The sequence below is a fragment of the Sinocyclocheilus grahami genome, unplaced genomic scaffold, assembly GCF_001515645.1.
Source record: "Sinocyclocheilus grahami isolate Dianchi unplaced genomic scaffold, SAMN03320097.WGS_v1.1 scaffold1073.1, whole genome shotgun sequence".
In the NCBI taxonomy this organism is placed as follows: domain Eukaryota; kingdom Metazoa; phylum Chordata; class Actinopteri; order Cypriniformes; family Cyprinidae; genus Sinocyclocheilus; species Sinocyclocheilus grahami.
In genome coordinates this window covers 57,752-85,743 of record NW_015506252.1, presented here as the reverse complement: position 1 = coordinate 85,743, position 27,992 = coordinate 57,752, and the positions used below count along the sequence as shown (strand labels likewise).

The 27,992-nt window shown below is 38.5% G+C and overlaps 2 protein-coding genes across 2 annotated transcripts in view; both read right to left on the bottom strand.

Annotated features, from left to right (window-relative positions):
- The window catches only part of LOC107566399 (zinc finger E-box-binding homeobox 1-like), a 31,735-nt gene extending 20,400 nt beyond the window's left edge, over positions 1 to 11,335 (bottom strand). The window contains exon 1 of the mRNA XM_016251847.1: positions 11,255 to 11,335. Coding sequence (XP_016107333.1) covers positions 11,255 to 11,312 — 58 coding nt within the window. The 5' untranslated portion in view covers positions 11,313 to 11,335. The remainder of the gene's footprint in view (positions 1 to 11,254) is intronic.
- A 5,203-nt stretch (positions 11,336 to 16,538) lies between these two features.
- The window catches only part of LOC107566398 (zinc finger protein GLI1), a 16,826-nt gene continuing 5,372 nt past the window's right edge, over positions 16,539 to 27,992 (bottom strand). Inside the window, exons 4-10 of the mRNA XM_016251846.1 lie at positions 26,689 to 26,887; positions 25,965 to 26,109; positions 24,689 to 24,838; positions 24,442 to 24,606; positions 23,089 to 23,325; positions 22,018 to 22,324; positions 16,539 to 20,512 (exon numbers count right to left, since the gene is read on the bottom strand). Coding sequence (XP_016107332.1) covers positions 18,081 to 20,512; positions 22,018 to 22,324; positions 23,089 to 23,325; positions 24,442 to 24,606; positions 24,689 to 24,838; positions 25,965 to 26,109; positions 26,689 to 26,887 — 3,635 coding nt within the window. The 3' untranslated portion in view covers positions 16,539 to 18,080. The remainder of the gene's footprint in view (positions 20,513 to 22,017; positions 22,325 to 23,088; positions 23,326 to 24,441; positions 24,607 to 24,688; positions 24,839 to 25,964; positions 26,110 to 26,688; positions 26,888 to 27,992) is intronic.

Sequence of the window (27,992 nt, the reverse complement as noted above, 5' to 3'; positions counted from 1 at the left end):
GTGTGTGAGAGTGAGTGAGTGAGTGAGTGTGTGAGAGAGTGTGTGTGTGTGTGTGTGTGTGCGCGTGTGTGTGTTTGTATGAGTGTGAGTGAGTGTGTGAGAGTGAGTGTGTGTGTGTGTGTGCGTGTGTGAGAGTGAGTGTGTGTGTGTGCATGTGCGTTTGTGTGCGTGTGTGTGTGTTTGTGTGCGTGTGAGAGAGAGAGAGTGTGTGTGTGTGAGAGAGAGAGAGAGAGAGAGAGAGAGAGAGAGAGAGAGAGAGAGAGAGAGAGAGAGAGAGAGAGAGAGAGAGAGAGAGAGAGAGAGAGAGAGAGAGAGAGAGAGAGAGAGAGAGAGAGAGAGAGAGAGAGAGAGAGAGAGAGAGAGAGAGAGAGAGAGAGAGAGAGAGAGAGAGAGAGAGAGAGAGAGAGAGAGAGAGAGAGAGAGAGAGAGAGAGAGAGAGAGAGAGAGAGAGAGAGAGAGAGAGAGAGAGAGAGAGAGAGAGAGAGAGAGAGAGAGAGAGAGAGAGAGAGAGAGAGAGAGAGAGAGAGAGAGAGAGAGAGAGAGAGAGAGAGAGAGAGAGAGAGAGAGAGAGAGAGAGAGAGAGAGAGAGAGAGAGAGAGAGAGAGAGAGAGAGAGAGAGAGAGAGAGAGAGAGAGAGAGAGAGAGAGAGAGAGAGAGAGAGAGAGAGAGAGAGAGAGAGAGAGAGAGAGAGAGAGAGAGAGAGAGAGAGAGAGAGAGAGAGAGAGAGAGAGAGAGAGTGTGTGTGTGTGTGTGAGACTGTGTGTGTGTGTGTGTGTGTGTGTGTGTGAGAGAGAGAGAAACAGAAAGGAAGAGACGCGGGACCCCTGACTCAGATGGTGAGAGATTTTCAAAAGAAAGCAGTGGAAATTCCCTGCGCTGAAATCTGGCCAAAGGCGCGATGACAAAGACGTTACGCTGCATGACAGCATGCTATATTACGCAGATCTCTGCTGTCAGATGGCTTCTCTGTGTCGATTATTCTGCTATTGAAACTATTCAAACTTAGCAGAAGCGTGAAATGGTTTGAACTGGTTTGAACTGACCTAACCTGGCTTGTTAGGGTTGTGGGTGAAAAAGGAAACGATATCAGTAGATTTTATCATGAAAACAGCATCATACATTAGCGTTTATATATGTATTGTGTATTGTGTACATACAGCATGAAAACAATTTTGAATGACTTTTTGCATTATTAATTTAGCATTATTTCTTGTGTGTTTATATATATATATATACATACATATATATATATAATAAAGTGTAAAATTAATAATGCATATATTGCATTAAAAAATACATATATTAATATTAATTATAATAATTACTCTAATAATATTAATAATTTTGATGAATAAAATTTATAATTAATTATTATAAGTAGTCCATTTAAATATATATCAGAGATTTTTTATATATGTATAGATATTGTATATATTTATTATATATATATATATACACATTTAAAATATTTTAGTTTTTATATATTAATATTTATATATTTAGATTATAATAATCTAATCTAAAAAAAAGTATAATTTCTATATAATTTCTTTGGATGCAAGTACAATGACAATAAATAATAATCTAATATATTTAATTTTTATATATTAATGAAGTAATATTATGTTGATAATAATTATAATAATTCCTATATATATATATATATATATATATATATATAATCACATAAAATCATATTGTGATTGTCTCTTCCATGTTTTTTTTTTTATTGGACTATTTTTAATCAGAATATTTCTGGATCTTTTCTCTGTTGACATATGCATGACTTCTCCAATCATTTTGTTCACAAAACTAGATTTTTCTGATAATAAATCTTGATATACGTCACAATACAGCCGTTCACTGCGACTTAAAGTCGGCAAAACAAAACTTCATGGACCAAAATAATAAAGAGTCCTTATATTTTTTGTTCTGGTGGCTCAAAGTCAAGAATGTGTCGTCACAGTTCCGAAATGAAAGAAAATCAAACCTTTGGCTTTGTAGACGATCTGAAACAACATTATGAAGTAAAAATAGTAAGAAGACACGTGATTTAAGACAGATGTTTTCTTTAGTAACCGCTTGTGTCTTTGATTTTGATTCGATTAGCTCACATCGTTTAACGACCTCCGTGCAGATCATAGTATCGCTCTTATGTTGTAATTTAAACCATGTATTTTACATTGCAATTAATAAAAAGATGAAGCAACAACTGCTTTATTTGCATGCCAACGGCAATTTTTTTCTTGCATTTGGCGAGATCAACTCTCAGAATATCGCCTCTGTCATCCAAAGTGTTTCTGTCATGAAACGTAACGTGTTTAAGTGTCTCACAAATCCTCAGAGTGTTTATCAGTCAAATGCATTGGGTGTGTGAATGCAGGCCTCTCCAGGTTATTGCTCAGGCACAAATGAGTCCATTTTTGACATGCATAAGTTCATATCAAGATCTCTGACTTTTGATTGCATATAGTTTGAGAATGCATTTTAATTTCATCGCCTCTAAGAGAAACGACAGCAATCTAGATGTTTATTGCACAGTCCCAGGACAAACCGAACCGCGATCATGCTGCAGAAAGTTTCGGCGCTGTGCTGTGTATCTGTGTGCATGCACTTTTTTTTGCGTGTGTGTCCATGCATCTGTGTTGCATGTGTGTGTGTGTGTCTCGGTCCAGGAATGTCGCAGCGAGTCTATGATGGCAAACACACACCACATTCTGAATCAAACCAATCCCTCGTCATTACTGTCTTGTCTCAAATCTCTCTCGCTCTCACACCGCACTATAAATACCTTTGCTTCCCCCCAAATTTGTTTTCCTCGTCTTTTTTTTCCCGTCTCTCGACGCAAGAAAATGTTTGTAACATCTTCCAGGCTTTCTGATGTGGCTCTTTATTTCGTACATTCACGCAGACCGCACAATAGCGGTCGGTGGATATTAAAACATTCTCAGGGAAAAAGCCCGTTTTGAAGTTTTAATGGCGGGATGGGGGTTAAATAAAGCTCCTCTTAGAGCTGGATAATGTGAAAGTCATTTAGCTGCACATCAGTGGTGACATTCGCTGAGAAATTAGCATTGGGGTTTCGCAAATATGCCTGCTATCTGTGGCGAGGGCCTGTGCTGGCTTTTACGAACTCAGAAAGCATTTCTACCTCGAGTCATTAAAGAATCCGCAATCTCGCAGCTTGTGTTGTTTAATGCAAAGAGCTCAAACCACTCAAACTGAGAAGAAGAACATCATAGGACTCGTGTGAGTGTGATCTTTGCAGGGCAGGTTTCTGTGTTCCTCGTGTTCAGCATTGACTCAGCGCCACCTTGTGGAAACGTTTGGATCTGCACGAGACCAGATCAGATTCTACAGCACACAGAAGTGTTTTTAATTAAGCAGAAACTCTGCTGAATTAAATTCATGCCATTCTACAAACGGTGTCTTAGATTAAACTAAGTGGGAAACTACAGAAACTAAGCATGTAATTAGAATCAGTTATATAAAAAAAAAATCAGGCGGTTGACATGGACGTGTACACTACTGTTTAAACGTTTAAGGTCAGCTATTTTTTTTGGAAAATAAATAAATACTTTTATTATCAAGGACGCATTAAATTGCTCAAAAGTGACATTTATAATGTTACAAAAGATTTCCATTTCAAATAAATGCTGTTCTTTTGAACTTTCTATTCATCTGTGAATCCTGAAAAATAAAATGCATCACAGTTTCCACAAAAATATTAATGTTTTCAGCATTGATGATAATCAGAAATGTTTCTCGAGCAGCAAATCAGCATATTAGAATGATTTCTGAAGATCATGTGACACTGAAGACTGGAGTAATGATGCTGAAAATACAGAAATAAATTAGTTTAACAGATTTTCACATAGAAAACATCTATCTGAAATTGTAATAATATTTCACAATTTTACTGTTTTTACTGTATTTTTGATCAAATAAATGTAGCCTTGGTGAGCAGAAGAAACTTAAATAGTTTTATACATAAAATATATGACACCCACAAATCTAAAAAAATATCTCATTTACATGGCTAGATAAACTGTGTAAATGTGTGTGTGTGTGTGTGTGTGTGTTTATATATATCACAGTCCACATTCGTTTGATTTGATTTCATTTGCGTGTTAATGAGAATCTAAAGTAAAGTCTGGAAAACACTCATTTAAATCACTGAAAGTGCAGAGATGGCAAAAAACCCTAAAGGAACTCTCTCTCTGTGTGTGTGCGTGTGTGTGTGTGTGTGTGTGTGTGATTGCTGATCCTCTCGCCAAAAAAGAGAGAAAGAAAAGTGGAAAAAAGAACTAAATAAAATGAAATTGAGTGGGTTGGAAAAATGGGAATTTAAAAAGGCAAACGGGGTTTTTAAGAGAATCTTTGATGTGTATCACTGGAGGACTGTGTGTGTGTGTGTGTGTGTGTGTGTGTTACTGTAAGTCAAAGCAGAAGGGCTCGTGGGCCGTGTGTGTTTGATGTGTGTGTGATGTGGTTTCGGGGGGAAGGGAGCTGTGTGTGGCGTCAGAGGGACCGAACGGAGCGCAGGACTCTCTTTCCCCTCCAGTCGCATCCAAAATCGCACGACGTTACTTTTAAACGCTCTCGGAATGTTCTAAAACAATCTTTAAAAAAAAGTCCAACTAAAACGTTTCAGGAAAAATGTTCAATGAACGATGTATGAGTAATGTTTTTGTGCTAATGTTTTGACAACAATATTGAAGACCAGATAACTTTAACAAATGTTACTGGAAGAACATCTGTTCATAAGTTTGAGAGAACCTTCTGAGAACGTTCCCGGTTATTTGGATTATTAATATGCAAAAGTCAGAGACCTCATCAAATGATCTGAGCTGCTTCATATCTTACTGTATGATGCATTTGTGACTGGTTCTATTCCTCCGGAGGAATTCTATTAGGAACTCTAATGCAAGCTGCATTGAGCTCATGTCCGATCATCCGTGCGTTTGATGTTGCAGCGCTGCTTTGTGATGTAATCGGATTCATCGCCGACTTCCTTTCTCACGACTCGACTTCCTGCCGTCAGATCCCTGGACTTAACTAATCTGACCATCTCCATTATCACCTCACACACACTCACACACACTCGCTCCTGACCGCAGAGCTGGAGATGTGTGAAGTCTACAGGAGAAACTGCAACACCGATCTGCTCGAATTCTCTTCTAATAATCAGACTTTCCTGTTAAAAGTGTTTTTACAGCCCCATCAGTCCATCACGACACATTGCACACAAACAAAACTCTCTAGGGGTGTGTGTGTGTGTGTGTGTGTGTGTGTGTGTGTGTGTGTGTGTGTGAGAATGTTTAAAGCGGCTAGTGCTGCATAGGTGTGTGTTTATCCCTATTCTGACAAGCAAACAACAGCATCAACACTGCAAATGCATCAGTTGGGTGAGTATTCATCCTGCGTTAAAAGCATGGCACACATCGCCTGTTTACTTCACAAAACGTCATCTAACTTCAAACACAAACCCACAGGGAAAGCTTTATGGCTCAGATGTTGCTCTGTTAAAGCTCAGGAGACGGAATGGACTTTGTCTCAAATGCTTCTCCTGAAACTCATCAAGAGAAATACAAATAAAAAGAAATACAGTTTCCATTTGCTCTCCATCTGAGGTCTTTTGAATTGAAACGTGTGATTTTTCTGCCTCACAACTCCCAAATGCAAATGCCAAAGCAATTTAATGCTGCAGGACATTTTATGCCTGTCTGTTTTTTATAAGACACTGGACTAATTGTGACCGAAGCTGAGCATCTGAGTCACAGCAGCGGCCACACACAGACATGACCCGAGGAAACGCAGGGAAACCGCAGCCTCTCACGCACACGCTTACACGCTTACCATGTACGAGAGACATTTACATGATCGTGTTTCACATGTATGAGAACTAAAGCTTTTCCTGCTTTAATTTAGACCAGAGCTGATGAGGATACCCAGCTAATGAAAATATGTTCTAAGAAACCATTAAGCTATAAAAAAACGCTACTTATGAATGTTTTCGGAACATTCAAAATGTAATTTTTTTTTTAAATGTTCTAAAAATTGTATCATTTTGCAAACATTATGGGAGTGTTACTTTTGAATGTTGCCTAAAAGTTCTGAAACAAGAAGTAACATTTTAAAAATGTTAGACAAACGTCCAGCTAAAAGATTAGAAAAAAGGTTTCATGAACAAGGTATAAATAACGTTTTGTGCTAATGTTATTATTATTAAAGACCAGATAACGCTGAACGAATGTTCTATTAAAATTACTATAAGGTTACTGTTCACAAACTCGAGAGAACCTTGCCAGAACGTTGCCTGTTAGACGGTAAACACCAGTAGAGATTTTACTATAATGCAAAAACGATATAAATGTTTTGCTTCCAAATAACATATAATAAAATGAGATGATTTTCTCTTTAATTGCACATGCATTTTTATATGCCATACAAACCATAAAAGTTTAAAACAGAATGCATTTTTTTATATTATTGTTTTTTATAATATTGTTGGCTTTTTGATAAATTGCTTTTGTTTTGCTTTGTAAAAAAGTATCTACTAAATGCATAAATGTAATCACATTTTCAGCAGAAATAACTATATTGTGATAAATACAGTTATACAGCATTAAAATGACTTATATTTTGGTCTTAATTAATTTAGTCAGCAATCTGGCACTGAAACACACATCTCCTGAGACACTTTTACTGTCTCAGTCTCTAAACGTTTAAAATGCAATGCACTTTTAAATAAAATTTCCAGCAGAAATAACTATATTGTGATATACAGCATTAAAATGACTTATATTCATTTTATCAACTATCTCACACATCTTCCGAGACACTTTTATCGTCTCAACCTCTAAAAGTTTAAAACAGATTTCATTTTTTAATACAATTTCCAGCAGAAAGAACTAGATCCTGATATATACAGTTACACAGCATTCAAATCATATATATTTAGTCAGCAATCTCACAGTTGAAAAAGCATATCTTCTGAGCCACTTTTACGGTTCCAATCTCTAAAAGTTTCAAATAGAACACATTTTTAAAAACATTTTAGATGCATTAAACATTTTTATACATTAATGCAGTGTTAAAATGACTTTCGGTCCTAATTTATTTTGTCAACTATCTTGCACATCTTTTATTAGCTCAGTCACTACAAGTTTAAAATAGATGGCATTTTTAATAACATTTCCAGCAGAAATAACTATATTGTGACATAGTTATACAGTGTTATAATTTCGTCCTAATTCATTTAGTCAGCGATGGAACACACACATCTTCTGAGCCACTTTAACTGTCCCAATCTCTGGCCCTTTCTTTTATTTCTCCTCGTTCTCTTTCTTGCTGCGTCTGACGCCTCAGCGCTCTCGTTTGGGGAGCGCCACTAATAAACCATGGAGCCTGGACTCCTCGCTGTCTCGCTCCGCTCAGATCTCTCTGATTTCTTGCCCAGTTCTCTTCTGTTGTCCAAAATGACAAGCGACTTTTTCTTAGTCTCTCTCTCTCTCTGTCTATCGTTTTCTCGCATTCTGCCCACTGTGACAAGACTGTGCCAGAGACACACATACACACACACACACACACACACACACTCGACAGCAGACACACAGCTGGACCCCAGCTGCCTACAAAGGCTGGGGTTTGAAAATCAATGAAGGCGAATGAAGAAAAAGGGAAAAGAGTTTAAATAAACTGGCACTTGAAAAAAGAAAACACAAAAGAGGCAATTCAAGAGAGAGAGAGAAAACACGCGCAGAGAGACAATAGGCAAGGAAATGAGCTGTAACTGCAGCACTATGTCAAAACCGAAGGTCAAAGACCATCCGTAATCGCTGATAACAAAGATGTGACATTTCAGATCGGATGACGGATGCATTAAGATGTCTTTACTCTGAAACTTGGCTAGATGTTGTGACAATATATCTGTATTCCTCCATAGAATGAAGGCGAATGAAGAAAAAGGGAAAAGAGTTTAAATAAACTGGCACTTGAAAAAAGAAAACACAAAAGAGGCAATTCAAGAGAGAGAGAGAAAACACGCGCAGAGAGACAATAGGCAAGGAAATGAGCTGTAACTGCAGCACTATGTCAAAACCGAAGGTCAAAGACCATCCGTAATCGCTGATATTTCAGATCGGATGACGGATGCATTAAGATGTCTTTACTCTGAAACTTGGCTAGATGTTGTGACAATATATCCGTATTCCTCCATAAAGAAGACATTCCCCTCACTACTGAGGATGATGTTGTCGGACTGAACAACATCTGCGGATCTCATGCTCATTTTGCAAAGCGTTTTTTGTAGCTGGTCAGATGAAAGCGCTCGGACTTGAGTGACAAAACACAAAACAAAAGAGGGAAAATGTTTCGCTTCATGTTTTCGGATGCATGCAGTCGCCGAGCTACCAAACATGTGTTCTAAGAACGTTTCGCTTAAGTTTTAAAAACTTTTTTAATGATCATGCGAATGTTAAGGGAACATTCCATTGTATCATCTTACGAACATTATGAGAATGTTACTTTTGAACGTTACTTTCGAACATTCCGAAACAAATAGTAACATTTGAAAAATGTTAGGTGAACGTCCACCTGAAACGTTTCAGAAAAACGATGTATAAATGACGTTTTTGTGCTAATGCTTTGAGAACAAACGTTCTATTGATGTTACTTCAAGAACATTTGTTCATAACTTTGAGATTTATGATGGCCATAGTTCTGAGAACATTCCCTGTTATCTGGACTATCCCACTGTCCACTATCTGCCACATTATACAAAACACACACACACACTTAATAGTTGAGAAACATGCTGTTGAGCCACGAAACAAGCAATGAACGCGCCACGTTCCAGAGAAATCTCTCTGTGTTTGTTGCGATTGTGTTTTCTCTCATCACAATCTCATCTGTTCTGCATATGCACACACACACACACACACACGCGCACACATTTTTGTTAAAGAACAGAGAGGAAGACATAATGTAAGGCTGCGTTATCTACAACATTTTGCATGTCATCACATTTTTTGACAGTGCAACATTGTGTGTCATTCTACATGGACCCCAAAACCTCTACGGATGCTTATGTTACACTTCCAGTGTGTGACTGTCATTGCATTAGATATTTGATTTTAAAGCAAGTGTCATTTATTGAAAAGACTGATGCACAAACACACCTTACCTTACAAATGAAACATTTGACAAAAAAGACATTTGCACTGCTAAATCAACAGATGCCATGTTGAAGATGAAAACAGTCAGTATTGTGTTTGTGGTTAGTTAGGGTTGCGAAGGGGTGGAACTTTTCTGGTAAATTTCCGGAAACTTTCCAAAACTCCCTGGAATATTCCAAAAAAATCCTGGAAAGTTTCAGAAATTTACTGGAAATGTTCCACCTTTTTGCAATCCTATTTGTTAGTGGATGATGTTAATAGTTAATGTGATTCTCTAAACCTGCGGCTCTTGCACTTAAGGAAACTAGTCTGCATCTTAAGAACTAGTCTGACCAACTAGCACTTACTGAAGGGTTAATCAATCTTTTCAGATTCAAATCAGACCATTTTTTATGTAAGTGACTTCAAATGTCCAGTCTTATAAGAAAATGTGATGACTTAGGCTACTTGTAAGACTAATCGATAAAGGTTTCAAAAGAAGCTTTCTGCAGCAAAGCCATAGCTTTAAATGAACCTCTGTTTTTCTTAGCGTAAAAAACATTTTAATAATCTAAAGAACCTTTTCCCTCCATAAAGAAACTTTTGTACGATGGAAAAGTTCCATGGAACCATCGATGCCATAAAACATTTTTTTGGTTCAGTTGCTGACTTCGTACATCCATTAAAAGCCAGCGGATTCAAACACATTAAGACTCAAACGTGAAGAAAAGTGATGCTGCGGCAGAGAAAAGATTGACTTTTTGATACGTATATTTAAATGACTCATTTACACTATTCGTCTTGTAAACTGACCACTAGTGGACCAAAACAAGGTAGCTGGCAACTCAAAACCGTCTTTTTATGTTACTTTCGTGCATCAGCGGTTAATAGAGGAATTAGGGAAGCAAGTTTATAATTGGTAGGGTCACGACTCACAGCTCCTATATATGAGTTTGTGTGTGTGAGGCGACACAGTGGGCTTCTGCCCGTTAGCTCTGGCCATCACACATGGGTGCGAGGTCGACAAAAATGACACTTATGCCACATCCAAATGAGGAAGCTGTCTAACCACACACACACACACAGTCCTGCATGCATGTCAAACAAAACGCCTTCAGTCATGTATAACACTATACAGCTGTTAAGAAACACAATCACTCAGATGGTCCACTTTCACACTTCTTCTAAACCACCAACGTATCGGATCTCTGGAACGGGAACGGTTGTCTCGGCTTTGAGCTTGTCTTGCGTTCATGGGTATCAACACACAATCTAGAAACAAATGTGAAACTAATTCATTTGTTGAGTGTGAAGTTTGTGGGGTACACATATAAAACCTGCAAGTGAATATCCGAGACCATGTGAAGATGTTCAGAGCTTGAGATGTAACTCTTGTAGGCCCAAACAGAGCCACTTTTCTTCAAGAAAACCAATGAGTTCATTTAGTCTTATTTACTGAGAAATCTCATAATCGCATAATTTGCCATTTCAAATGATAAAGTTAAATATAAATTTAATTTAAATAAGCATTTTAATTAGTGATTGCACTACACTTTACAACAATTTCAGAATAAGTACCATAGTAGTTTTGATTTATTATAATGCATAAGTTGCTCAAGTTAGCAACAATTATACGAACAATCCTTTTAAAGTCAGTTTAATCTATAATATTAAAGTAAAACGAAATCACTGTTCTTCTTAATTAAACGATTTTTTTATTTATTTAATTGACAAATGCAAATCGAAACAATTTTCTGTTCATCAGTAAAAAGTCAGGAGGATGTGAGGAATGCACAACAAATGCAGTGCAGCGGAATGTTGTAAAACTCAATGAAAATGTGATGCTGAGGACTGCAGAAATGATGCAAAGCGCACCGCAAGTTCCGCAAACTTTAAAGCTGACACTCAGTCAATGCACGAATGTATTAAAGTAATGCAAGTGCCGGATAAGCATGGGATAGGCCTGTTTAATAGTTTAGGAAGTGCTGCTGCTGTCCAGCTACGGTTGTAAACGTCTAGAGGAATGAATGAGCGCTGAAATAAACCCGGGCAACTTTTAGAAACTTCTCAAGGCGGCTGCTCGGTTCGCCACTAACCTTGGTTTCTCCGCGGGTTCGCCTGTTTCCTCCGCTTTCCTCGGCTCCTCTCTGCCATGCCTTGGCCGTGGTTGCCCGGTGAGCGCGCGGGTGAATGACTGAAGCGTCGCTCCGCATCGCTCGCGCCCTACAGCGCGTGACTGCAGCGTCGCTCAGCCCCGCGTCGCGTTCAGCAGCGGCTCTGGTGATGTCACCGGAGGCAGGTCTGGTGTGTCAGCCTAAGAAAGGAGAATGTGCGTTACATTTTTATAAAAGAAAAAAAAATTCCCATTTCTATTTTTTTTTTTTTTGGTCATAAACACGTTGCGTTACGTAGCCTATAATGTAGCTTATACAGCCAATGTTGCCTATGCTTAGCCTACTTGCCATATTATAGGTAGGCTATGCGTTTTATTGTTCATAACAGGATTTATCTACTAGTGTGCATGCGAAAAATGTGATCAAATTAGATATGCATGCAGTTGAATGCTTGTTTTTGTATTTAAGAAGCGTCAGACGTTAATAGCAACTCAAATTTTAAGTTTGCAAAAATGCTGAAAGTTTACATTTTTGATTGCTTTATATATAATGTACACGTAAGCGAATATTTACAATTTAAAAAAGGCAGCGGCTATTTGCACTAAGTGCAAATAGCAATGGATTCTATTTAGTCCTACACTATGTAAAAATAGGAGTATTTTCTTTGCAATAATAGTAGTTAGATGCTGTTACTTGGTGCAAATAGTGCCAGATATCTGCACCTCACTATTGTAAAAACATTATGCAATAATAACGCATTAAATGTGTAAATTATAATTGTTATTAAAATTATGAAATGCATGCCGCTTTGGACAGTAAAGCCCTCTCTACACTTAACCGATAAACACCAGCGAGGCACGTTATTTTCCACTTTTCGAACATTTCCTTCATTTTAGCGCTTAAAGTTGCAAACGGTCTTTTAATGCGTAGTTTTATTGTGAGCGAATCGCACCTGTCCCATCAGCCCCCGCTCCTGTTGATCGCTGTAGGAAGTATTGTATTGTCACCTCTGTCGTGCTAGTAATTGAACGGTAATCTGTTTAGCAACTGAAAAAGAAAAACATCAGAAAAACTCAAACACACCGTTCCAGGACCCCTACCTTGGCAACCCCCACCTGAACGCTTCCCGAGGCGCGCGAGGTAGGACCTTGATCCCGAAGCGCTCCCAAATAAATTACTTTTTTTTACAACAGCGGGCGGATTTCTCCTTTTTGGCTGGAATATATATATATATATATCTCTTACAGACATTACAAGAAAACCCACAACACTAAATATTACCAGAGGATGACCGAGATTTCAAAGAAAAATGGTTTGTATTATTTGCTTGGATATTTAGCTTTGCATAAACGTCGTAAATTATGCAACGTTGTAAGACTTGTAGGCTACTTTCTTTTATACCCGGTTTTTGCAGTTATTTGAATGTGTCGTGTGTACAATCGAACACAAATACAGTTGGTAGCCTACCACATTACAGTGATTATATCAAAAGTATTTGTATTTCCATTGAGAAACACAATGCATGTTACTTTTTTAATAGCGAATTCTGTGCATTTTAAAAGCATTTAGCACAATTCTAAGCTGTGTTTGTTGTTTTACAGTTAGTCTGCCAAAAACAACCTTATAAAAAATACTGCATTGTTACCACAGTACAGTAATGATATCAGAAGGTACTACTATAGTACTTTAATTAATTTACAGAATGATTACAATGGTACTCCAAGGTACTAACAATGTATGAACCGTGGTAGTTTTTAGTACTCAATCCTGTGCATTTTAAAGGCAAAATGCAAAGCATTTGTCTTTTTAGGGACATAAAATAGAAAGTTTCAGGTGGAGAAAGCAAAGAAAAGAAGAAGGGATGAGAGCTCACATCCCTTTTGTCCAGGAGAGGAAAGAGATGGAATGGGTCATAAACCTACACCCTGATGAGAGTAAAGGAGGACACAAACAAAAGCCACCACTTCACCTCTGCCCCTGCAGATGATGGTAAGAAAGTGTTTTTTACAGAACCATTGGTGTACAATCGAACACAAATACAGTTGGTAGCCTACCACATTACAGTGATTATATCAAAAGTATTTGTATTTCCATTGAGAAACACAATGCATGTTACTTTTTTAATAGCGAATTCTGTGCATTTTAAAAGCATTTAGCACAATTCTAAGCTGTGTTTGTTGTTTTACAGTTAGTCTGCCAAAAACAACCTTATAAAAAATACTGCATTGTTACCACAGTACAGTAATGATATCAGAAGGTACTACTATAGTACTTTAATTAATTTACAGAATGATTACAATGGTACTCCAAGGTACTAACAATGTATGAACCGTGGTAGTTTTTAGTACTCAATCCTGTGCATTTTAAAGGCAAAATGCAAAGCATTTGTCTTTTTAGGGACATAAAATAGAAAGTTTCAGGTGGAGAAAGCAAAGAAAAGAAGAAGGGATGAGAGCTCACATCCCTTTTGTCCAGGAGAGGAAAGAGATGGAATGGGTCATAAACCTACACCCTGATGAGAGTAAAGGAGGACACAAACAAAAGCCACCACTTCACCTCTGCCCCTGCAGATGATGGTAAGAAAGTGTTTTTTACATGAACGTCATAAACGAAGAACCATTTTCTCTTTATGTGCAGACAAAGAGTGCAGTTTGCTGTGTGCAATGAGTCTAAAACAGCCAGTAAGTGCAAGAATCTGCGCACACAGATGGTCCCGAACATGAGGGACGCCCTTGGGTGGGGTGTCCCGTGGGGTTTCCAAGCATGCACACGAGTTTGGCAGGGGTTCAGAGAGGGAGCAAAGAGAGGTGTCTTCCTTAACGGCATATTAAACAGGAGTTAATTATATGCCAACCTTTGTGACAAAGAGAATAAAAAGCCTCGACTTGAATGGCGAACCAAGAAAAGAAAAGTCATTATGCTGGTTTCACTTCTTTGCATGTGAAAACCTCAGCACTTATTTTGCCATTTCCATTTGTATCAGCAACCTCAGCTCAGTAGGTTGTGGCTTAAGTCAGGCTGTAGTTCAGAGTGCTGTTAAACCTCTGCACTCTCTCTTTAGAAATCAGCTGAATGCTACATTCTGCAGATGTTAATTATAGAACGACTAGTATGTTTCCTATGCATTTGGTCAATGAGAATTGAGTGCATTTTGCAGTAAGGGTTTGCATTGATTGGAGTTTCAGAATTTATATGCATCACAAAATAAACATCATTTAATGATTTTCAATTTTAAATAACAGCCAACTTTTTTTTTTTTTGTGCAAAATGACAGAACTTCCCAACACGCCACATGATTTAAAGAATCAGTCATGTTCATAGCACAAACAGTGCGGAACAGCTTCAATACTTGAGGTTACCCCAAGTATGAGCAAGAGTAAAGGGCTCCTTGCCTGAGCAAAAACCACTAATGATGAAGGAGGGATAGTGCGAGATGAGAGATGGCTAACGGTGGTCAAGTCACGAAAACGAGGATGGAAGCAAGGTTCAGAGCGAAAGGAAGAAGCAGAGACGATCAGTCAGTTATGTAGCAAATAACAGATGGGAGACAGGGAGAATTGAGTCAGCGGAGTTGGCGATGGTGATGTCGAGGGCAGGTCTTCATTGGATTCATGCCGCACACAGCATTAGATCCGTGGGGCCGAATCAGGGTACCAGGGACCGGGAGCCACAGCATTATAGACTCCAACACACACACACTGGCATGTAGTGCAGGGAAATCTTTCTTTTGATCTTATAATCAGGGACAGGGAAAGGGCAAGTATGGAGAGGATTAGCTTTGTCACAGAGATTCCAGTATTAGTGAGCAGAAATGTTCTCTTTGTAACTAAAGGAGGAGGGATCTAATATGCCAGTGTAACATAAACCCTGTGTGTGGCTTTCAAGACCTCACAAAGACCATGAGCTGTAGATTTGACGCCATCTAGAGGACATCTGACATGCTTCTACCTCAAAAAAACAAAAAAAAAAAAACAAGCTGTGAACAAATATAGGTGGCATTGAAAATGCACACAAATGTGTTGTGATGTTATAGTGCGAGATGAGAGATGGCTAACGGTGGTCAAGTCATGAAAACGAGGATGGAAGCAAGGTTCAGAGCGAAAGGAAGAAGCAGAGACGATCAGTCAGTTATGTAGCAAATAACAGATGGGAGACAGGGAGAATTGAGTCAGCGGAGTTGGCGATGGTGATGTCGAGGGCAGGTCTTCATTGGATTCATGCCGCACACAGCATTAGATCCGTGGGGCCGAATCAGGGTACCAGGGACCGGGAGCCACAGCATTATAGACTCCAACACACACACACTGGCATGTAGTGCAGGAAAAACTTTCTTTTGATCTTATAATCAGGGACAGGGAAAGGGCAAGTATGGAGAGGATTAGCTTTGTCACAGAGATTCCAGTATTAGTGAGCAGAAATGTTCTCTTTGTAACTAAAGGAGGAGGGATCTAATATGCCAGTGTAACATAAACCCTGTGTGTGGCTTTCAAGACCTCACAAAGACCATGAGCTGTAGATTTGACGCCATCTAGAGGACATCTGACATGCTTCTACCTCAAAAAAAAAACAAAAAAAAACAAGCTGTGAACAAATATAGGTGGCATTGAAAATGCACACAAATGTGTTGTGATGTAGTCCGATATCTTGTTTTTTTTCCAGTGTATTCAACTATTGAGAGAGAAGTACATGGATCAGGGTTATTATAGTTAAAACTAAAATCTTACTTGCTTGAAAAAAACTGAAATACAATAAAATATAAAAAACATACTTGTTTTATTACAGCTAGTTGCCAAGGCAACATTTCTCAACTAGTTAAACTTGATGTACTAAAAGTACTAAATCTGAAATACAATTGAATAAAAACTATAAACTGAACGAATAAAAATGACAAAACAACAAAATTAATAAAACTTGAACTAAAAACAGGTAATATAAAAAGTTAAAACTAATTCAAACTATTAACAAAGCTATAATAGTAACATGGATATGCACAAAGAAACATAATACAACACATCATTTTCTTCCATCACAGGCTCTGTTTATTTATAAACTGGTATAATATAGTACCTTTGTACAAAAATGTAGAAAACGGTACGCAAAAATATCACTTACTTTCCTTGTAAATAGATGAGATAAATGCTAATATCATAAATCTGTTACTACTATATGAACTTTCGCCAGCAAAACGGTTTGAGTGAACTGTGACAGATATAAAAACACACAGAAATGCAAAAACCACAAAATGTTTTTTTTTCTTTAAAAAAAAAAAAAGAGGAAATGATAAAAAGAACATCGTAACATTCTTTATCACAGCAATATGGAAGCACATGACGTTGTGTCAAGCAAATATCAAGTGTGGACTCGTCTCAGTGCCGGTCGTCTTTGGTATGCCACAGAAAGTGGAAACACTGGGATTTTTAAAGGGTTGCATTCGAACCGCAGCCCTTGATAACACTTAAATGATAAAATGAGTTAGGCACAATGTAGACAAAGTAGACTTAAAACCAAATACCTGCACTGTATGTACCTTTCATACTATATGGAGCCTTTAATAAAAATTCATCACTTCTCCTCAGCTCAGTGCTGTTGTCAGTGCAATGCATATGCATGCTAGCTTGGGTTATGTAGCGCAGCGTAGACTAAAAGAAACCATACAAAAAACCACTCAGTGCCGTTACCCTTTAACGTATCTGTCTGAAAGCAGACTAGTCAAATAATCAGAAAACAAACACTAAAACTTTGAATGAATATAATGACTCAAAGGCTCCTGTCTAGACCTAGAGATAATTGACAAGGCTTCAAAATACTGTTATGTAATTTGCCATTATGACAGTTAGCCATGCGTTTTACTGAGAGCACTCTTTCTCTTAAGCCCAATGCATGTACTCTTTACCCTCAGCTTGTGCAAACAGCTTATTTGCACTAATTAGTTGCTCCACAAGGTGGCGACATTGGTTGTTTCACGGTAGAAAAAGAAACGACATGGAACGGCAATCTACTGGAGGCACAACTGCTAGTTTAAAAGAGTACAAAGACTTATTTTTTTATTGCTCATAACTTCTGTAGAGGAATAGCGCAGACATCGACAAAGATTCAACTTTCTAGTGCGCATGTGTCGGCCGCCTGTGTTTTTGTGCACTATTAAGTGGAGTATACTTTGAAGGGCTATGCATTTGGCTGTACTCATACACCAAGTGTTCATGAACTGAAGTATACTTTGGGCTTCATACTGAGTTTATCCATCTGTCCGAGTGTCCATGTGTCTCATCTGACGAGTTTTCTCCAACATGTCGTACCTGTGAGGAATCAAAGAGGCCACAATGGTCAAAGGCACTTGAGTCCTGTCTTTACCAGTACTTCTAGAGAATGTGCCAACCAGCTTCTTCCTTTACACATTCGCTCACTTAGTATTTCAGTCTTCCTATGTAGAGCTCATGTGGCCTTTGTGCCAGTCCAAGTCTGTATATGTATCAAAAAGTTGATTTTCGTTATACTATCTCGCCACCATTTACAGTCCAAAGCTCATATTTACATTTTAAACAAAGATTTCCATCGTAAACAGTCTCACAGTAGTGACTGGAATGCCTCTTCAGTAATAGTCATTAGGCCTCTCTGGTAATGCTAAGCAACATATTTCACACAATTACAAAACTATTATGCAAAATCTGTGAGATCCCATGTAGGACATCAGCAGAACCATTAGTACCTGGCCTTTGAGCAAGAAAAGGGACGTCCAGAGGAACCTCTAGTGTCGAAAGGGCAATAGAGTCTACATGCTCACTTTGGCCCAATTATATGTATAAACACTTTAAGACAATGTGTTCAAATACTTGTTCTCCCCAGCAAGGGATGTCAACATTGAGGTCATGTCCCCAATTGCCATATTAGAGAGGCCACTTGGAAGGGTGATGGAGGTTTGGGGTGTGGTGAGACGGGAGGAGGTCTGAGAGGAGCACTGGTGGTGACCCAGCGGTGGGTTTATTGGACTGTAAGATGAAGGTTCTGGGTCATCAATGATGGAAGCAAAGTCAATCTGAGCGTTCTCCAAGTCCAGGTTTTCTAAGGCGTTGGACATGGGTGCAGGGTCCGAGTAGGCCATCGATGTGGGCTTGGTATTAGGGTCTATCCCTGTCAGGTGCTGCTGGGCCAGGCATGGTCCATCCTGAGTCTTCTCTATGTCGTGGTGCATATGTATCTGGCCTGAGTAGTACATGGGGTTGTTGCTATTGGTGAAGTTTTCTGAATGCTGCTGCTGAACTGGCGGGAGCCGCACAGCTTTTCTGGGACTGGCGGTGGAGTGGACCGGGCTCAGGTGAGTCGGGCTGCCCAGGTAAGCTCCACCTGCCTGCTGTGATAGGCTGTTCTGGCGACTCAGAGGCTTTTGTCCCTGAGGTGGTCGTGGCACCATGTCCGGCCCGTAGCAGGATCCCTGCATCCCAGTTGTATGCTCCTTGATGGAACCGGGAACTCTATTTTGCAGTGGGCTCATCAAGTTCTGATTCGGGTAGCCTTGGAAAGAGTTACCAGGATAAAGGTTCTGGTTAGCTTGTTGATGCTGTGGGCTGTGCTGCATCGTCGCTGTTTGTCCTCCCATGTCCATGCCATCGGGCTTCCCAGAGAGACCATCGACTACCCTTTGCTCCTGCTGCTGTTCCCACAGGAGAGCTTGCTGGGACTGCACATAGTTCCTCACCATCATTTCCTTCATCTGATGCATTGGCGTCTGTGACCTGCGGCTCTCCGGCAGTGCAAGATTTATCCCTCCGCCGCTTGGGAACGATCCCGCCTGGCTCTGCTGCGGAAGACTGGCTTGCGTTCCCATCTGTCCATGAAGGAAGTCACAATTCACATTGGAGGATCTGCTCATGAGGCCCCGACCTTGCGACTGCGGTGGATACGCCTGCATATTCGCATTATGCCGATGCTGGTGTAGAGGTTTGGTGTTCTGGCAGGAACTTGATCCTCCCATGGATGAATGGAATTGCTCTGGTTTTACAGTAACTCTTTGATGGCCAGTGTCAGATGTAGGGTCGTATACACCCTGTTGAGGGTAGTGCTGTCCTTGCATGCCTGCACCCTGGTACTGCGTATTGGTCTGAGGGCTGTGGAGATGGTTGGTCTGTCCCCAGGGTCCTGATCCATCAGCAAGGCTGGGATAATGTGGACCGGAGGGGCTGAGCTGACAGTTGCTCATGCCGTACTCAGCTTGCTGTAGAAGACTGTTCGCAATGTCACCCTGACCCATCATCCCGGTGGCACAGATCTCCTCACGCTGGTACGGACCTTGCATTTGAGACTGGTAGACTTGATCCATGCAGCTCAGACCTTCTTGTCTGGGAGACAGTTGACTTGCATTGTGAGGGTGGTGGTGAAGATGCTGGTAGCCCATGTAGACTCTGTCTCCACCCTGGATCATGTTGCCCTGCTCTCTGCCTTCGGCGGTCCCATGAGGATCCATCTCCATGGCCTCCATCATGACATTTTCAGTGATGCTCGGTGGACGAGGCGAGTACATGTGCCTGCTGAGAGCGGCATCAGACCCGCACTGCTGCAGTGCATTGCGGCGACTCATAAGGGACACGTTGCTCAAGCTATTAAAGCGTTGCACCTTGGGTAAACCCTGCGGGTCAGCACCCGAGCGTACTGGATCACTGGCGCGCCTTGTGTTGTTGCCAGGTGCCTGATGCGGATAGATCACTCCCGTGCCGTATTCGGTATTAGCACTGTGCCTCCTTGTGCCGCCTTGCTGCAGAAATGGAGGAAGAGGTTGGCCATGGCTTTCCCTCAGGAATCTTCCAGGTTGCTCCATGTTGGGTAGCGGGGTGGGCGGTGGACCACCTGTTGCTGCTGCATATTTAGCCTTCAGACTATACTGCTGCGCAGGAGTCAGACTCGGTAGACCTGGCAATCCCCCAGAGATCTGGCATGAGCCGCCCCTCTGGCTGTTCTGAGGAGACAGCGGGTCGCTGGGAACATCGGCCCCCATCACGGACTGGCAATGACCCACTTGGGACACGTCACTTGAGCGTCTGCTTGATAGGTAGGGGGAGACCATGGACGAACGGCGGCTCACTGTGTAGGCAGAGCTGAGGCTGCTGGTGCCGCTGCCCCGCCGGTCGTTCGGTGGGCAGGGCATTCCCATTCCACTAACTCCACCCAGATCCGGGGCAGAAAGCTGCATTATACGCCGGTTAGAGAGCAAGGGTGAAGGCGCACACATGCCCATCATCTCTCCTGTTGCTGAAAGGAGCAGAGAAGGAAGCAGAGTTAGCATGAGAATTATTCAATGGTAGATTTCCAGGAAAAGCATGAAGCTAGAAATCATAAAATCATGGGATTGATTACTATAAAAGGTAAAGTGTGAACCCTAAATGCATACGATGCCTAATTAATAAATGAACATTTAACTTTGATCTGAAAGAACAGTTCAGATGACCTAGCTAAATAAATGTTTTTGTATAAAATGTATAAAAAGATATAACCTGCACATTTTTTAAAAAATAATAAATTAATGCAACAATAAATTGCAATCAGTGTTTATACAATTCTTTTGTTTTAGCCATCAACAAAAACAACGTGCATTTTTATAATAAATTAATTGCAATAAATTGTGATCAGTGTTAATTTTTACAGTTTACGGTTTTAGTCAGTTTTTGTCCTTTGACAGAAATAACCTGCAAATGTTTTATAATAAATGCAAAAATTAATTGCAATCAGTGTTTGTAGTTTTTTTGTCATTTTTGTCTTACAACAAAAGCAACCTACAACTTTTTCTTTATATTAAATTTCAATAATTTCAATCAAGGTTAATTTGACATTGTGTCTTCTGACAAAACTAACCTTCAATTGTTTATAATAATTTGCAATCAGTGTTTGTACAAACAACCTGCATTTTTTGAATAAATTAATTTCAATAATCGAAATCAGTGTTAGTTTTTAGTTTTTTTATTATTATTATTTTAATCATCATTTTTGTCTTTTGACAAAAAATATCCTGCACATTTTATCGTCATATTTACTGATGTTAGTCAGTTTTCCTGTCTAAAATTACAAATTTTAGTAAACGAAAATTAAAATTGTACAAATTCTGACGAGCACATATGTGTCCCTGTAGCACAAAAGCAGTGTTAAGTCGCTGGGGGATATTTGTAGCAATAGCCAACAATACATTGTATGGGTCACAATTATACATTTCTCTTTTATGCCAAAAATCATTAGGATATTAAGTAAAGATCATGTTCCATGAAGATATTTTGTAAATCTCCTACCGTAAATATATCAAAACTTAATTTTTGATTAGTAATATGCATTGCTAAGAACTTCATTTGGACAACTTTAAAGATGATTTTCTCAATATTTAGATTTTTTTGCACCCTCAGATTCCAGATTTTCAAATATTGTCCGATCCTAACAAACCATACATCAATGGAAATATTATTTATTCAGCTTTCAGATGATGTCTAAATCTCAATTTCGAAAAATTGACCCTTATGACTGGTTTTGTGCTCCAGGGTCACAAATGTTCAAATTCACTTGTCCATTTATATCATTGTGCCATTGCAGATTGTAATAACGTTTATGCTGTGCATTTATCTCACATACCATTAATTCGCTTTAATGAACATTTTTCATCTGATATTTGTTATTGTTGATGAAATCAAAATACCCTTTGCCAACAAAACTTTTCATCAGATTGACAGTGATTGCAAACAAAGAACAAGGGCTTGATTTGCTTAGTCTTTTACCTGAAAGAGCCGTCAGTTTGTTCCCTGCGCTCCGCCCAGGTGGTGTTGGCCGGCGAATTTGCTTTAGTTTGTCGATCTTCAGGTTCTCCAACCTCTTCAAGGCCTGAACAGACATGCACATCCCCCCCGAGCCTCCGCCGGACTCGGACACGCTGGTGATCCCGCTCTCCTCTTGTGTGGTCAGGTCCTCCAGACTCCCCGCCGCATTGAGGTTCATCTCCACTCCGCTGTCGTTATTGTTGGCGCTCCCTAGTGGAGAACGTTCACTACTACAGGATGACTGGCCACCAGGACTTGGTTGGGATTTCTAGAAATGATTCAAGACATATTGTAGTTACTATTCACTAGGGCTGTCAAAATGGCTGAAAAACTCAATTCGAATTTTGTACTTAAATATAATTCAAATTCAAATTTATTCGAATTTAAAATGCATAATTTCAGTTAGGGTGAAGAAAAGCTTTTGGCTTCTCTCCTGAGGCCACAAGAGGGTGCATCGAGCAAAATATTACTAATGCACGTTTATTCAAAGTGCATTATGTTTAAAATAATGTTTATAAACCAAGTATAATTAATTAAGTTGCTCAAACAACTATAAACAAAACAGCATCATGTATGTGTGTGCATAGTTTAATACAAAGGACCGAAATCACACAGAGTACATTTTTCATTTAAAAATACGAATTGCAGTAAGATGGGAAAAAAAAAACCCCGCCTCGAGATGTGTTTTTTTCAAAGTTAAGCTTGTATTAATTTTACATGACTTTCTAAACATGCGGCTCTTTTGTGCGAGATGCGAGTGCAATGCTGATAGACATCCCTCTAGAAAATGCACGAAATATGCGTTCTGTGTGAACGGCTTGGTTTCGGTTTTGGCGTAAACAAGATCTCCTCCGCATTGATGTTCTCGCACACCTAAAATTCAAATGCAACGTTTTTGCATTCGAATGTGGATTTTTATTTGAAATTCGACGAATATTCGAAATTTGAATGTTTTTTTTACAGACCTACTATTCACACAGCTATGCGTTACAATGGATAGTCAAGAGAAAAAGAGGGCAAAGCTTGTCTTACCAGTGCGGTTTCTGGAGCGAGTAATTTGCAGTCCTCTCTGCTTCTCTCCTCTTTTTCTATCAGAAGCTCAGAGCTCTGTCCTGCATTGGTCAGACCTGGAGGACGTGGTCCGGTGTCTCCGCGGTGCTTTTTGGTGATGTGAGCCTCGGGTCCGTGTACCGTCTTCACGTGCTTCCTCAGAGAGCTCGGGTCGGTGTAGCGCTTCGTGCAGCCGGGGATCTTACAGACGTATGGTTTCTAAAGGCCAGAAACAAGAGACCGTGGTTGGCATGTAATCTACAGCTGTAGCCAAACGTTTGGAAACAAAGCTACATTTATGCATTGTTAACTACAGGCTTATTGCTCTTTTGAGGTCGTGCTGAATTAATTTATGTCAGGTTAGACTAAATGCATTGAGGCATGTTTTGCTGCTGAAATAAATTAATAAATAAATGAAATAAATTATGAAATTATGAAAAAATAAAATAAATTATACACTGAAATAAAACAGAAATGCTGTTTAGAATGCTGTTTTTTCTGTATTTGTATGTATACGAAAAGAAAAGCAATAAATAAAATACATTTAAAAAAAAAATGGAGAAAGAGATATTTAAAAAAAAATTGTAATAATAAAAAAATAAAGCAGAGATTTATAGATGAACCTCAAAGGTTGTATTGAACCATAAATACATTATAAAAGACAAAAAGCAAAAGAATAACATTTTTATAATAAATTAGTGCAATAATAAATTGCAATAATTTTTTCTACAGTTTTTGTTTTAGCCATAGATTTTGTCCTTTGACAATAAATAAGCAGTTATTTAATAATAAATTAATGCAATAATTAATTGCGATCAGTGTCTGTAATTTTGTTTTAGTCATAGTTTTTGTCCTTTGACAAAAAATAACCTGCAATTTTTCGTAATAAATTAATGCAATAATAAATTGCAGTGTTTTTCAGCCAGTTTTTGACATTTCACAATAAATAAGCAATTTTATTTTATAATAAATTAATGCAATAAAAAATTGTAATCAGTGTTTGTGCATTTTTTGGTGTTTTAGTCATAGTTTTTGTCCTTTGACACAAAATAACATGCTTTTTTTTAAAATAAATTAATTGCAAAAATAAATTGCAATCATTATTATTTTTTTAAAACTTTTTTTACTCATAGTTTCTTCTGACAGAAATATCCTGCAAGTTTTGTCATGTCATATTCATTTTAGTCAAACATTGTACAAACCTGCAAATACATCAAAAACAAAAAAGTGAAATGCAACATAACCAGCAGATAAAATGGCAATGGTTTCAAAATCGAAAAAGAAAGATATATGTGTATATATGCATATTTGATTTTGTTTTATTTTAGAGTTGACCTCGTTGGAGTGTGTTCGGTTCTGGTGCTTTGCACGGTCTGATGCATTGGAGAAAGCCTTGTTGCAGCCCTCGTGTTCACACACGTACGGTTTCTCGCCGGTGTGCGAGCGCAGATGAGTCTTCAGGTTCTCCAGACGCGAGTACGCTTTATTACAGCCTTCAAACTGAGACGCACAAACAGAAACATTTATATTGCATGGTTTTCAAGAGCGTTCAGACACAGACTGTCAGAGAGAGAGTACTCACAGTGCACTTGTGAGGTTTCTCTCCCGTGTGTCTGCGCATGTGCACCACTAGCATGTACTGGGCCTTAAAGGGCCGCTGCTCTCGAGAGCAATCCTTCCAGTGACACACAAACTCCTTCTTCTCCCCGTGGATGTGCTCGTTATTGATGTGCTGTACAGAAAATCAGAGCAATATCAGATTATAAAGCATGACAAAAGACGAGATGCTCGATGGGGGAAAAAAACCTGGTGCCAATGTTATTTTAGGATTATTCATGTACTGTTATCATATTTATTAATATTTGGAATTAGCTTTTAATTTTATATTTTCAGTTTTCAATTTAATTTTAGTAATTTTGTTATGTGCTTTAGTCATTTTTATTACCTTTATATACAGTGGGTACGGAAAGTATTCAGACCCCCTTAAAATTTTCACTCTTTGGTATATTGCAGCCATTTGCTAAAATCATTTAAGTTAATTTTTTTTCCTCATTAATGTACACACAGCACCCCATATTGACAGAAAAACACAGAATTGTTGACATTTTTGCAGATTTATTAAAAAAGAAAAACTGAAATATCACATGGTCCTAAATATTCAGACCCTTTGCTCAGTATTTAGTAGAAGCAGAAAAATTTAAGGGGGTCTGAATACTTTCCGTACCCACTGTATATACGTATATATATAATTTTTTTTCAATTTTCTATTATAGTATTTATTAATATTTTGAATGAGCTTTTATTTGATATTCTCAGTTTCAATTTAATTTTAGTTTAAGTTTTTTAACTTTGTAACTTGCTCATCATTTATATTAGCTTTTTATATTTTTAATGTACTATTATATTTATTTTTATATTTTATATTAGCTTTTACTTTTAGATTTTCAGTTTTCAATATAATTTTAGTTTACGTTTTAGTAATTTTATTATGTGCTTTTGTCATCTGTATTAGTTAATATTTATATATATATATACTTTATATTTATTTCAGTTTTAGTAATTTTAGTACTTAAGCTTAAACTTATTCATTTAAGTTTTATAAGTTTAAGTTTTTCATCTAATATTTATATTTTATTTTAGCTTTTGGACAACTTTAAAGATGATTTTCTCAATATTTAGATTTTTTTGCACCCTCAGATTCCAGATTTTCTAATATTGTCCTATCCTAACAAACCGTACATCCATTTCTTTTGGGTTTTTGACTGGTTATGTGGTCCAGGGTCACATATCAATAACACAGGTTAAATCCAGTGACACTGTGTGCTGTGCGAGACGAGACGAGACGAGACGAGACTCACGTGTGTGTGTTTGTGCGGAGCGTGAAGTCTGGGGTTGTGCGGCGGCCCGAGGCATGATGGGACGGGATGAGAGAGCGGAGAGCCGTACATGATGCCCTGCGGTCTGGACGGGAAGTTCATGGAGCTGGAGAAACCCAACGACGGACTGAAATCAGAAACAACCCACGTTAAAGGGATAGTTCATGTGTACGTGCTCTGGCATAGTAGACATAGATATACATACATAGATTTCCGCGGCCCATAGAAACAGTCACTAATGAGGCATCTACTTATGTATATATGTCTACTATGCCAGAGCACGTACATGTCACTTGCCGGATGTTGGACATTGCGGCTCTAAATACTATTCAGTTTCTTGCACAGACCGATCGTTTCGTGTCTTTACACACCAATGTCTCGTCACGAGCCGCAGGGTTTAATTTGGTTTTGTGTGTGTATGTTTTTTTGACTCTCAAAGCCATGATTCCCATCCACTTCCATTATATGACTGACTTACCGGAACAGTTTGAGTTAAAAATCTTCGTTTGTGTTCTACTGAAGAAACAAAGTCACCTACATCTCGGATGCCCTGGGGGTAAGCAGATACACATCACATCTTCATTCTTGGGTGAACTATCCCTTTCATGGATCAGAATCGGCTGCGTTTGTGAGGAACATCAAGGTGCTTTGGATGTCTGTTTGGCTTAATGTAATCATGAATCCAGGCTGAAGGGCAGATCTTCACCTCATGCCTCCCACAGACAGATGCCCGTATGAGCTGGCAGCGTTCTGCCCGCAGCGCGAGTTCACAAACGCCACCAGAGAGTTGGGCGAGGTGCGGATGACCGTCTGCAGGTCCACGCTGGCGTCAGACATCGGCGAGATGGACAGAGCACGCTTCTTACTCAGCTTCAGCATGGAGCGAGGCGTCGAGAAACAAGACGCTGCCAGACACACAGAGAGAGACCAGATGAAGGCACTGAAGATCACATCCAGCATCGAGTTTCTAAAACACTTTAGAGTAAGGTTAGCATGCATGAACTAACTCTGAGCAATTTTAAATCAATGTAGTTAATGTCCATTTAACATGGACTAAATATGAGCTATAGAATATTTATAAAACATATTTATAAAACATTTAGATAAGGGTTTGAGTTGATGAAACACTATAAAAATGTTAAATTAAAATAATTAACCACCAAAATTAAACACTGACATTTTTAACATTTCGATTTGGATAAATTAACTTTAGTTCATGCAGGGTTTCAGAACTGGGGATTAAGAGTTGATTAAAGGCTAATCATTAATTAATTTAAATAAATTTAAATAAATACATAAATAAAATAAAACAACCAGAATATATATTTTTAAATATATAAATTAACTTTAGTTAAAGCAGGGTTTACCAAACTGGAGTTGATTAAAAGCTAATAAAAAACTAATAAAATAAAATAATTAAAAATCAAAACAATCAAAATAAAACGCTTACTAATAAAGATTAAATATTGTATTTGTTTACCTGCATGTCATGTGACCATTAATCCTCATTAGAGAACCATGCAAATGTGAATGTGTTGTTAAATTATTGAAATATGAACTTAAAATCACTGTTTGGGAGTTCATGCAGTATGAATGGACATGAATTAACATCTACATTTATATGCATCTTATATATATATATATATATATATATACACTACCGGTCAAAAGATTGGGATCAGAACGATTTTTAATGTTTTTTAAAGAAGTGTCTTCTGCTCATCAAGGCTGCATTTATTTGATCAGAAATACAGAAAAAAAACAGTAATCTTGCAAAATGTTACTACAATATAATATAATGGTTTCTATTTTAATATCCTTTAAAATATAATTTATTTCTGTGATGCAAAGCTGTATTTTCAGCATCATTACTGCAGTATAAAGTGTCACATGATCTTCAGAAATCAGTATAATATGCTGATTTATTATTAGAATTATCAACAGTTGCGCTGCTTAATATTTTTTTGGAAACTGCGATATTTTTTCAGGATTCTTTGATGAATAAAAAGT